At 32.4% G+C, this 13,842-nt stretch overlaps 1 protein-coding gene across 1 annotated transcript; it reads left to right on the forward strand.

Annotated features, from left to right (window-relative positions):
- The first annotated feature begins 8,813 nt into the window (after positions 1–8,813).
- On the forward strand, positions 8,814–13,072 carry LOC146887226 (uncharacterized). The gene is made up of 2 exons (XM_085672323.1): positions 8,814–9,807; positions 13,005–13,072. The coding sequence occupies exons 1-2, from the start codon at positions 8,871–8,873 to the stop codon at positions 13,070–13,072; spliced, it is 1,005 nt and encodes a 334-aa protein (XP_085528449.1). The 5' UTR covers positions 8,814–8,870.
- The last annotated feature ends 770 nt before the right edge of the window (positions 13,073–13,842 follow it).

Consider the following 13,842-nt stretch of genomic DNA (forward strand, 5'->3'; position numbering starts at 1 on the left):
GAAGCCATACTCTTTATTTAGGGTTCAAAATTCTTCCGCCCCGCACCACCAGTGCCTCTCTCTCAAAATCTTCCCCAAAATCTTCCACAAATTCTCGGAGTCGCGCATCCCCCTCCTCTGTTCCCTGGCTGTGGCATACTCCCTCTCCCCCATTGTCTCCTCCGTGCTTGTCCTCTGGGGAAATCCCTCCACAGCGTCAACTGTTCTCAACCAACTTGCCCGCAACCTCTCCCTCTCCCCTTCCTCCACGCCCATCTCGCTTCTCCCCCAACCCTCCGCCAGCCTCAACAACCGCTTTCTCCCCCGTCGTAGCCACATCTCCACCGACGCCGTTTTGATCTGCGATGACGACGTCGAGGTGGACTCAAAGTCGTTGGAATTCGCATTTCGCGTGTGGGAGAAAAACCCTAACAGGCTAGTGGGTGGGGCTGGCATGGCGCGCGTGCGGGGGATCGTGGACGCGGTGCGGAACTGTGAGGATCGAAGGGGATTTCCAACCAGGTGGGTTTGCAGAGTACCAGGTGGCCAATGGACAGGGGAAGCTTGATGTTGTAGAATGCTTAAGGTTTTTGCTTCTTTGGTTATCTGCAGCCATGAGCGAGCAAAAGGGTGAAGTTCAGTCTGGCATGGTGGCCTGCGAAAAAAAAAAAAATATTTATTACTTATGGCCTCGGTCCTAACTGACCCGAGGCAGAAAGCTGTGTATATGGCACCGGTTTCAAAACAACCGAGGCATAAAACTGGGTCTATGACTTCGGGTGATAACCGAGGCCAAAAGGTTTACCTTTTGGCCTCGCCCCAATATGCCTCGGTTCCAGACCCGAGGCAAAATGCGGAAAATAACCGGGGCAAAAAGCCCTTACTGCACTGGTGAGTATCACTAATTGAGTAATCTTTTGCTAAGTCACAATAAACATATTCATCACAATAAAGTTTAAATCATCAATAATTAAATATAATATAAATAATCACAAATAATAAAAGATCATGCTTGTCAAAGTCTAAGTCAATGGAGGCATTCTTACGATAAGTCCCTCCACTTTTCCACCATTGTCACTTTCCTCATTATCAATGGTGAGAAATGTTTTGGGGCAATAATTTATTCTAATCAATTGACTTATCCGAAGACTTGTGAAAAGAAAGGTATCTAACACAACTTCGATTTTTTAGATTAAACAACAATTTTATATAACAAATAATCGATCAAATGTTTCCTTAAAAAATAGTGAAAGATAATAAAATTTAAAAAATACTCTGAAAATGCATTTCGCAAGGCAATTGTTTTTGAACAAGTTGTAATATTTGCAATGGCTTCTTTTATGAATAAAAGATGGTTAATTTTACCAGAAAGAGCTCAAATTAAAACACAGTGTAACAGTTTACATATGAGTAACAAAATAACCTTATTTATTTCTATGTAGAAATAATAAGTTGTATTAAATAAATACCATTAGAAAATTTTATATTTTATGTGATTTTTTATAAAAATTTGTGATTTTTTAATTATTTTTTATATAAATCTTTTAAGTTATACCAAAAAATATATATTTTAATGATAAAAATCCAGATAGGTAATAAGTTCGTTATAGTAAATTGTCTTAGTTACAAATTATAAAGAAATATACACAAATAAAAAAGTAAACTTCCTTTTTTTTCTGAAGACAACAAAATATAAATTAATTAATATTTAAGAAAACAACAACAAAAATTCTTTGTTACTTTTTCAAATATGAAAATTTGTAAAACTTAAATTTGTACTGTAACAATGATTTAAAAGTGATATTTTATGTTATATGAAGATATATCAGTTGGATCCTTTCTAGACATTTTCTATTTTATTTTCACCATTTTGTCTTGCATGAAAATTACTAATTAAACACGGGATGTATATTTTTAATTTTAATATTTTAACATTATATTTGAATTATTTTAGTTTATAAGCATTTCCCGTTCAAATCACAGTGTTTTTATTTTTTGTGGTCATCTAAATTTGAGGGTCATTATGCACTAATACTTTTCATTGTTTGTCATATCATACTTATGCGATGGGTTTACTTTACAATTTTCCAAGTCCTAACCGTAAATGTCACCCCAACTCCTAAATAATATTTAATTAGTTAAATAAATATGTTTATCTATTATAATTAAAACTGGTAAACAGCAAAATTCGGATAAAATTTATTGTGGATTAATGTTCTTTTTTTAAATCACAATATCTAGTCAATTTACATAAATTAATAACTTAATTTATGTGATGCATATATAAAATAAACTACAAATTACATGGCATCCACAATGAAATTACTATCAAATGAAATGTTATCAGTTTTATAGTATGAACACAAATTTGGTATTTGTAGAATAAATCAAATCGTGAGAAAAGTTTTAGGGCAATAATTTTATTCCAATCAATGGACTTATTGGAAGACTTGCGAAAAAAAAGGTAACTTACATGAACTATTTTTAGATTAAACGATAATTTTGTATAAAAAATAATCCATCAAATATTTTCTTAAAAAATAGTGACAAATATAAGTCAATATTTGAAAGGTAATAAAATTAAAAGGTCGAAGATCAAGACAAGTTGACCTGAGTTGAACGTTTAGGTCGAATGAAGTTGATCCACACGGAAGGTCGAACCGAGTCATTCCATAATCTAATAGAGTTGAGTCGACAAGGGCCCATGTAAAATGAAGTGAGTTTGACCATGTTTACCCAAATTAGTTTCGGCTAATACTAAAGCGAGGTGCCTCAAACCCAAGCTGAGCAACATAAACCAAATAACCTAAGTCAATATGAGTTAGTTTGAGTTGAGTCGATTTAGTCTGACCCATGTCTAATATGAGTCGAGACATTACTTATTCTATATATACCGATAAATACAAATAGAGATCAAATTGAGTGTTTATGTTAGCTCATTAATTAACTTAAGCAAGAACAAATATGCCATTGGGAATTGCTTCCTTATTTTAGGAAATAAAGTAAAACACTAGCAAAAATGATAAAAAAGAGATATGTAATTATAAGGAAACAACTATTTAACAACTAACTGTAATATTGCCATTTATTTCACATATAAATTAATAATTAAATAAAAAGTAAATACAAATGGTTGTATAGAAGTATGTAAAGTGTGAAGGTATCAGAGACTTCTAAAACATGTGGTGTCATATTAGTATAGGTCAATTTGTCCACATCTCCATTTATTATTATTATTATTATTATTATTATTATTATTATTATTATTATTATTATTATTATTATTATTATTATTATTATACCTCTTGCTAATCAACATTTCATTACAAATTCCGTCGGTCTTATTAATTGTTCAACCTTTTACCTTTTTATTGTCCAATTCTTATATGGCGCACTGTTGATTTGGATCCAAAGTTATAGTTTGAATTTCATTAACTAATTCTGAATTCTTCTTTTCACTCTAAGTTACATCATCAAGGTCGCATTGTCCATCTTTCATCAAAATGGTTTTCAGAAGATGAAAAGAACGTCCAATAATTCAATTATCGTTGCCATTGTGATTGGTCTTCGATATGCTGAGAACATCAAACTGTAGTTATTAAACAACTTCTTCTATTTTAAGATTCAAATCTCTAGCTATCCAATTCAAGATAAAGATATCTAGCTAAATATGAGTTGCATCATATTTTAGGAAAAGAAAAGAGAGGTTGAAGGCCAAAACTCTGAAGATGCTTCAACAACAAAGATAAAGAGAACCAAGAAATTAATTACTCTCAGACATTCAAATATGGAAGACAAGAAACAGACTAAGACTTAGGAAGGGTTTCTCATTGTTTCTCATTGGGGCGTTTTGATAAGGATTTAAGCCTATATGGTTGCAGCTTAAGATATTCCCAATCTCCCACATGATATTCCACCTTTATGAGATGCTTATTTTCTTGTAGCCTATTCTGGTCTCGAGTTTTAGATAAACTAACCTTCAACTCTTTAAGGATATCATCCTTTCTTATTGTAACTGATTGACACTATCCACTTTAGAAGGAATAGTAGTTCCCTTAATAAGGAGAAGAAGGTCTCCGACCATTAACAACTTTGAAAGGAGTCATAGTTGATGAAGCTTTATAATTGGTGTTAAACCAAGGTAGCCAATGGGGCCATCTTTTAGACTCTGTACGCATAATGCAACTAAGGTAATTAGTTTCAAGGCAATGGTTTACTATCTCTGTCTGGTCATCCGTTTGAGAATGGTAAGTGATACTAAATTTCATCTTTGTTCTTACTTGACGAAACCACTAGAAATTGCTCAAAAAAAGGTGATAGCCAGCGGTATGATACAATGGTAGAGGGAAACCATGAAGTTTGACCACCTCCTTAAGAAATAATTAAGCCACCTATGTTGTTGTGTAAGAATGAGCTAAGGGAAAGAAATGAGCATACTTCATTAATCTATCGACTACTACAAAAATAATGTCTTTCCCCTAGGCATTTGGTAACCCCCAATGAAGTCCATGGAAATATCTGACCAGACTTGAGTAGGAATTGGTAGTGGCTGAAGTAAAAGGAGCCAAGGTTTCTGCCTTATTCCTTTGACATATCTCACATTGCATGACAAAGCTTTTAATGCCCTTTCTCATGCCTTCCCAAAACACCACGTGCTTGAAAGTTCCAAAGTATCCACTTCCTAACAGGAGATTCATGAAAATCCTTAACAATGAGAGGAATGCGTGAATACATTTTGGATCATACCAATTTGTCCTAATAAAACAAATGTTCTGATAAAATAATTAAAATCTTAAAGAATCCAAACAAGTACAAAAACATTTAAATATTTCCTACTCCTAAAGTTTTGACATAAATCTCACCTCTTATATTTGTTGATAGATAATCGAAAAAACAAATACAAACATAAATGAAAGAAAATAAAAAGTAAAATTCATTTATCTAATATGCAGGATGTTTCGGGTGCAGGGACCAAGAGCCTACTAAAAGAACCTCTTCGATCTTACTCCTCTTTTCCAAATCTCTTCTCCTCACTACTGCGATAACTTCTTCTCCAAGAAATTCACTCCTTCGCTCGATCGGTTGGGATGACGATCGGGATACCTATCTAAAAGGCTCCGATGCTTAAGTCAGTAAGAGACCGATCGGGGTATCAGTGTATCTGCTGTAATAAATGCGAATTAAAGATGCTCACCAACCTACCTTTGGGCCCTATTTATAGTTTTCGGTGTGGGCCTGTGGTTAGGGTTCCTTAATCACGACCCAATGACCCTCTAATCAAGATTATGATCTCGTTTAACATTAATTAATCTGATTGGCTTGTGTTGTTTGACTGTGCGACCGATGGTCGCTTGACCAGGCCTGTTATATCCTGATTTTAACAAGTGAATAATGTGTGGCTGATCGACTGATGGACGCATATAAAGCGCTGCGCGAATCTTAAGACTGACCGACCGATCGACCTGATGATATGGTCAAATGATTATCCTTTATTATGTTAAGGTGCTGTTCGTACGGGGCCGATCGACCGATGTTCCATTGCGGATCAGAATGTCACTTGTTTGTGTTACCGTTTGACCGATGGCCCTGAACATGGTTTGATTGTGAGACCGGTCGACCGATTGTTTCTGACGACGCAATGACTTATTTGTATATGCCGATTGTCCGATGGTCCTATGCAGTTCATTCGTTAGACCGTTCGACCGATGGTTTCTTACGATGCGATTTATAATATATACACCAACTGGCCGATGGTCTTATATAGTTCATTCGTCTGACCGTTCGACCGATGGTTATGTTTTATACGCGAGCTTTCCTAGTCTCATCCGATGGACCTGAGGATTGGCCTTGGTCGATAGACCGATGGGACATACAGTACACAGGACAATTTAGAACTAACTTAATAACAATATTTCCCATTTTTTTGTCTGTTACAAAAAGAAATAACACTTATCCAAAATGTACATTCAATAATCAGAAAAGGAAAATAGAAAAAGCATTCAAAGCATAAAATGAAAAGAAAAAAAAAGTTCCACCTTTGCGGCATATCTGACTTGTTTACACTTTTCTAGCCTGGTTTCAATTATGAAATTGGAAACATGTTTCAAGAGTTAAAAACAGACGAAATTGGTAAAGCCATAAATAAAAAGAAGTAACAAAAGAAGACGATGGTAAGTCAATATCATGCAAACAAACAACAACTATTTCCAACACCATAACCATAAAATAAAAATTCAAACTTGACATATAACTTAAAACCTAAAAACAACAAATGTATGCATAAACCATAAAAATGAAATAGAACCACAAAATCTACAAAAAAAAAAAAAAAAAACCTTCCATGTACATTTACAATCCATAACCCCATTATTTTGAAAAACTTATTTTTGCTAAAACAACTTTATCTCAATGACTCAACTCTTTTTAGATGTTTAAGATATTTTTAATCTTATCGTATTTAATTATATATTTTTTATCCATATAAATGAAAGAATTCAAGACTAAAAAATAAATTATGATAATCTAACTAAATATTGACAGACACAATTAAAACTTAATCAATTATGAAAAAATACATAATTAAAATTTTCTTTTATGTTCATAAAAAAATCACTATACAAAACGTTAAAAAGATAAAAAATATATATGAAACTAATATTTTATAATCAAGTGCGACAAAAAAGAGTTTTTTTTTTTCTAAATGAAATAGTAAGTGAAAAATAAGAGTGACAATGATAAGTTTGTATGTAACTTATTTTTCTTTCATAAAAAATGTAACATCTCAAAATTTGTACCCCGGTGTTTTCAGTATATCAATACCTAAAATTTTATGATACATTATTTTTTAGGTATTGTGACTAGTATAATAAATTTTGAACATATGATATATATATATAAAAAAAAAATGTCGATAGTACTTATAATATATGCTAGCTGTAAATTTACAAAATAAATTGTACTGATGGGTAATAATTCATTACCAACAAATTATACGATAGTCCAATATTCTATAAATTATATATATATATATATATATATATATATATATATATATATATTATTGAAACTAATAATAAAATAAATTACGAATATACGTATATATATATGAATTATATGTAAAAGTTTGAATAAGTGGAAAGCAAAGTGGCAGTATACTGAATAATAAATGGATGAGAACATTAATATCATATTTAATAAAAGATTAAAAGAAAAGAGTATATATATGAAACCTTGGAAAGCAAAGTGACAGTATACTGAATAAACAAATGGATGAGAACGTTAATATCATATTAAAAGAAAAGAGTATATATATGGAAGTAATCAGAAGCATTTAATGTTAACAGATATGTTTCTATCCTTTATCTGTTCATTGTGAAAAAAAAAATATCTCGGATGGAATGTTAAGAACTAATGGAACTAGAATAGTATAGGAACCAAGTTAATTAAAATCAAACTAGAAGTAATGATTACTTAATATAGTATAAATAGGGGTGGGGTAAGAGAAATAGAAAGCAAAAGAGAAGCTGGACAAAAGAAATAAGAGAAAAGCTTTGTGTGAAAGAGAGAGAAGTTACGACAACGAAGAAAGAATTTTTATCACAGTCTTCGTACAACCTTGGTGTGTTTTTCATAGTAATTAAGGTAAGGGAAGGAGACATCCATCACTTTATCTTTTTACTTCGATTATTTGTTTTTATCTATTAGTAATTTTTATCTCGATATCTACCCTAAGTGAGGTGTCCCTAACCTCATTCTAATTTATATTTAGTTCCCAATCTTATTTATTTATTTCTAGTTATGCACTGGTCCTATTTATTTAATTTATATTTATTCTCATTTACTTATTTATATTTATCTCTAGTTACATATTGACCCTTTTTATTCATTTATATCTATTTTAATTATTCATTGATCCTATCTATTTATTTATTTATATAATTATATGGCTTAATATTGAAATAAAAATTATGATAAATAAAGATTTGATTAATGTAGTTGGAGGTATGACCTTGGGGATTTAAACGAGTTAGTATCACTCAAGATGAGATGTTCTTGAGTTACTTTGTTGGCCATGAACTCATTTATCCTGACTAGTCACTACAAAATTAATCAATATCTTTATAAAAGTATAATAAAGATTCCGTTTTATGGAATTGGAAGAATTTTCATTTCATTTTATTTTATTATGATATGTTTTTTTTGTGATATTTGTCTCACTTCCCTATTTCTTTTGATTGTGTGCGAAAAACAAAATTTTATAACATTATCATAGATGGCTGCTCCGAACACGCCTGATTCCTTCTTCGCTGACATTGTGGCTGTTTTTCCGGGAAATGCATGGCAAACCAATGTAGTGAATAATTCTGTAACATTTCAGGGAACGTGAAACTCTACCATTACTTTTCTCTCTGCTCCGAATGCACCGATTGTCATCGAAGGACAAATCGGAGTTACCTTTTATTTACCCCCAATAGTCCAAGTGAATCCTATCCATAACATTTTCCCTCCACCTGTTTGATAAACCGCATATGAGGGGGAAACTGTAAATAAATAACCCTTCTTCCTCTTCCAGTATAGGAAATATAAAATGTACTAAACAATGTGGATATAGGAAGTATATAGTATTGTAAATATATATATAAATGTGAATATTTTAAATAATTATATATTAGTGTATAAATTTTTGCCTCTAAATATTTATAAGTATACTGTAATAAATAAGTAAATAGAATTATTATTTTTTTGTCACATTAGATGGTATCAGAGCGACGTTTCATGCGAGATCTGTGAAATGTGCTCATTATTATTTTTTTTTCTAACTCATATAAATCCAGATGGCAAACATTAGGAGGAACAATGAATTAACTGAAGCAATGCAAGCTATCTGAGACATGGCTGCTGCTCTAATGAGGAATCAAAGACCTGAAGGAAACCCTGAATCACAAGGTTTAGCTGAATTTAGGAGAAACAAACCCCCACAATTTTCTGGAGGATATGATCCAGAAAAGGCTGAATTATGGATTAAAGAAATGGAGAAAATATTTCGAGTTATGAACTGTGCTGACAACCAAAAGGTGAATTATGCTGTATTTATGTTATTAGGAGAAGCCGAATATTGGTGGGATGGTACCGGGAGATTACTTGAAGGAGGAAGAATAATTATTACCTGGGATGTATTTAGAACAAGGTTTTTAGAAAAATATTTCCCTAATGATGTGAGGAGAGCAAAAGAAATAGAGTTCATGCAGTTGAAACAAGGAAGTATGACTGTAGGGGAATATGCTTCCAAATTTGAAGAATTAGGAAAATACTCTACTTTCTTTTATCACCCAGAGGAAAGGATGAAATGTATAAAATTTGAAAATGGACTTAGAGATGAATTGAGAAAAGCAGTAGGGATACTAGAAATTGCTGATTTTCCTATGCTTATTCACAAGTGTAGATTTTTGGAAGATTTTGAGAACAACCAAAATATCAAACCAAAGTATTTTGGACCCCAAACAAATAAAAATAAACGCAATGAGGGAAAACCTTACAATCGCCCACAATGGAGGACCCAATCCAACCAATCTTCATCAGGAAATTCTAGTAGACCTGTATATGATCATATCAGATGCTTTAAATGCGGACAAGGTCATCATGCTAAAGATTGTCACCTTAAAGGACCAGTCTGTTTCAAGTGTGGGAAACCTGGTCATATATTCTCTAAGTGTGGACAACAGAAGCCACATTTCAATCCAATTGCAACCAAGACAAGACCTACCACAACAGGAAGAGTGTACACCATGACTGGAGCTGAAGCTGCTAAAAACCATGATCTAATTCAAGGTATGTGTTTTATTAAAGGAAAAACTTTAAATGTACTGTATGACTCAGGTGCAACTCACTCATTCATTTCCAATCATTGTGTTCAACATCTTAATATGTCGACCTCTTTTCTAAAAACTAGTTTGGTTGTTTCAACTCCCACAAATGACTCAGTAATAACCAATAGAGTTTGTTTAGATTGTTCACTGTTCATTGAGAATACAAAATTCCTTGTAAATTTAATATGTCTACCTTTATCTCAATTAGATGTAATCTTAGGTATGGACTGGTTATCTTCCAATCAAGTCCTTTTGGATTGTGCTAAGAAATCAGTGATATTTCCAAACTCTGAGAATCTTCTAAAATCATCTACCAATTCAAAAAGTGAGCCTTTAAGGAATGAAATTCAAGGGTACTTGTTATTATCTTCTATGGAAATAAAAGAGGAAGTTGAGTTGAAAAATATAGCAGTTGTTCAAAATTTTCCTGAAGTCTTTCCCAATGATATTCCTGGTTTACCACCTAACAGAGAAATTGAATTTTCCATAGATCTGATGCCTGGAGTTGGACCAATCTCTATGGCACCATATAGGATGTCACCCTCTGAATTAGCAGAATTGAAGAAACAATTAGAAGATTTACTTGAAAAACAGTTCATTCGTCCTAGTGTGTCACCTTGGGGAGCCCCTGTTTTGTTAGTTAAAAAGAAAGATGGAAGTTTTAGGTTGTGCGTAGATTACCGTCAATTAAATAAATTCACCATAAAGAATAAATACCCTCTTCCTAGAATAGATGACTTGATGGACCAATTGAGAGGAGCCTCTGTATTTTCTAAGATAGATTTAAGGTCCGGATATCATCAGATTAGAGTAAAAGCAGAAGACATACAAAAAAATGCTTTCAGAACTAGGTATGGTCATTATGAATATCAAGTGATGCCTTTTGGTGTGACCAATGCTCCTGCAATATTCATGGATTACATGAATAGGATCTTTCATACATTTTTAGATCAATTTGTGGTTGTTTTTATAGATGACATTCTTATTTACTCTAAGACTCTTGAGGAACATGAGGAACACCTTCGGATTGTCTTGCAAATCTTGAAAGAAAAGAAATTGTATGCTAAATTGTCTAAGTGTGAATTTTGGTTAGAGGAAGTAAAATTCTTAGGACATGTGATTTCCAATAACGGAGTGTCAGTGGATCCGACCAAAGTAGAAGCAGTTTTACAATGGGAACCACCAAAAACAGTGACTGAGATTCGCAGTTTTCTCGGTTTGGCAGGATATTATAGGAGATTCATTGAGGGATTTTCTAAAATAGCTTTACCTTTAACCCAACTCACCAAAAAGGGCCAAGCTTTTGTGTGGACAGAAAAATGTGAAAATAGTTTTCAAGAACTTAAGAAAAGATTAACCACTTCTCCTGTTTTAGCATTACCCAATCCTAATGGACACTTTGTTATATTTTGTGATGCTTCCAAAATGGGATTAGGTTGTGTTCTCATGCAAGATAGAAGGGTAGTGGCATATGCTTTTAGGCAATTAAGAACACACGAGAAAAATTACCCAACCCATGATCTAGAACTAGCTGCCATTGTTTTTGCACTTAAGATATGGAGACATTATGTTTATGGTGGAAAGTTTGAAGTTTTTAGTGATCATAAGAGTCTCAAATACTTGTTTGATCAAAAGGAATTAAATATGAGACAAAGAAGATGGATGGAATTTCTGAAAGATTATGATTTTGAATTACAGTACCACCCAGGTAAGGCAAATGTAGTGGCAGATGCGTTAAGTAGAAAATCTTTACATATCTCCTCACTAATGATTCATGAAATAAATTTGTTAGAAAAATTTAGAGACATGAATTTGTCAGTCATCCTAAGCCATGATACAATGCAATTAAACTCCATTCAGATCACTAACAATTTACAAAAACAAATCCATGAGGCACAGGAAAGTGATGAATTCATTCAAAAGAAAAAGAAATTGATGGGACAAAAGGATGAGGAGAATTTTGGCATAGATAAAACCGAAACTTTGAGATTTAAGGACAGGATGTGTGTACCCAATAATGAGGAAATTAAGGAAATGATTCTAGAAGAAGCACATAAAAGCACATTAAGCATACACCCGGGCACAACAAAAATGTATCAAGATCTCAAGAAAATGTTTTGGTGGCCCAAAATGAAAAAGGAAGCGGCACAATATGTAGCAAAATGTCTAGTTTGTCAAAAAGCTAAAATAGAACACCAAAAGCCAGCAGGAATGCTACAATCCTTAGATATACCTGAATGGAAATGGGATAGTATAGCAATGAATTTTGTAGTTGGTCTCCCACGAACCATTCAAAAATTTGATTCCATATGGGTTATCGTGGATAGATTAACAAAGTCTGCTCATTTCTTACCCATTAACATTAGATATTCATTGGAAAAATTGACTGAATTGTACATAAAAGAAATTGTCAGGTTACATGGAGTTCCAATAAGTATTATATCTGATAGGGACCCTAGATTCACTTCAAAATTTTGGGGAAGTTTACATCAAGCCTTAGGTACTAAGCTTCACCTTAGCTCAGCTTATCATCCCCAAACTGATGGACAATCTGAACGAACCATTCAATCTTTGGAAGATTTGCTGAGAGCTTGTGTGTTAGAAAATTTTGATAGTTGGGATCGATACCTGCCTTTGATTGAGTTTACCTATAACAACAGTTTCCATTCCAGCATAGGTATGGCACCTTATGAAGCATTATATGGGAGGAAATGTAGAACACCTTTGTGTTGGTTTGAGACTAGTGAGAATTTAGTATTAGGTCCTGACATGATTCAACAGACAACGGAGAAAATCATAATGATCAGGGACAAATTGAGAGCAACTCAAAGTAGACAGAAAAGTTATGCTGACAAGAAAAGACGACCTCTTGAATTTCAAGAAGGTGATCATGTATTCTTGAAAGTAACACCAACCACTGGAATTGGTAGAGTGATGAAATCAAAGAAACTCACTCCCCGGTTTATTGGCCCTTACCAAATTCTTAGAAAAATAGGTCCTGTTGCTTATCAAATTTGCTTACCTACGTTCCTTTCCAACCTTCATAATGTCTTTCATGTGTCTCAATTAAGAAAATATATTTCTGATCCAACTCATGTGATAAGACCTGATACAGTACAATTAAAGAATAACCTTACATTTGACGCAATACCCGTACAGATTATGGACAAGAAGGTCAAAGAATTGAGAGGCAGACAAATCCCTCTAGTGAAGGTCATGTGGAATGAAGCTAATGGAGATATTACATGGGAATTAGAAGAAAAAATAACAAACCTTTACCCTTATTTATTTCAAAAATAAATAAATAAATAATTTCGAGGACGAAATTTCTTTTAGTAGGGGAGAATTGTAACATCTCAAAATTTGTACCCCGGTGTTTTCAGTATATCAATACCTAAAATTTTATGATACATTATTTTTTAGGTATTGTGACTAGTATAATAAATTTTGAACATATGATATATATATATATATATATATATATAAAAAATGTCAATAGTACTTATAATATATGCTAGCTGTAAATTTACAAAATAAATTGTACTGATGGGTAATAATTCATTACCAACAAATTATACGATAGTCCAATATTCTATAAATTATATATATATATATATATATATTATTGAAACTAATAATAAAATAAATTATGAATATACGTATATATATATATATATATATATATATATATATATATATATATATATATATATATATATATATATATATATATATATATATATATATATATATGAATTATATGCAAAAGTTTGAATAAGTGGAAAGCAAAGTGGCAGTATACTGAATAACAAATGGATGAGAACATTAATATCATATTTAATAAAAGATTAAAAGAAAAGAGTATATATATGAAACCTTGGAAAGCAAAGTGACAGTATACTGAATAAACAAATGGATGAGAACGTTAATATCATATTAAAAGAAAAGAGTATATATATGGAAGTAATCAGAAGCATTTAATGTTAACAGATATGTT

Source organism: Vigna unguiculata, chromosome 4 (genome assembly GCF_037176805.1).
Source record: "Vigna unguiculata cultivar grain cowpea cultivar isolate G323 ecotype 2 chromosome 4, ASM3717680v1, whole genome shotgun sequence".
Taxonomy (NCBI): Eukaryota; Viridiplantae; Streptophyta; class Magnoliopsida; order Fabales; family Fabaceae; genus Vigna; species Vigna unguiculata.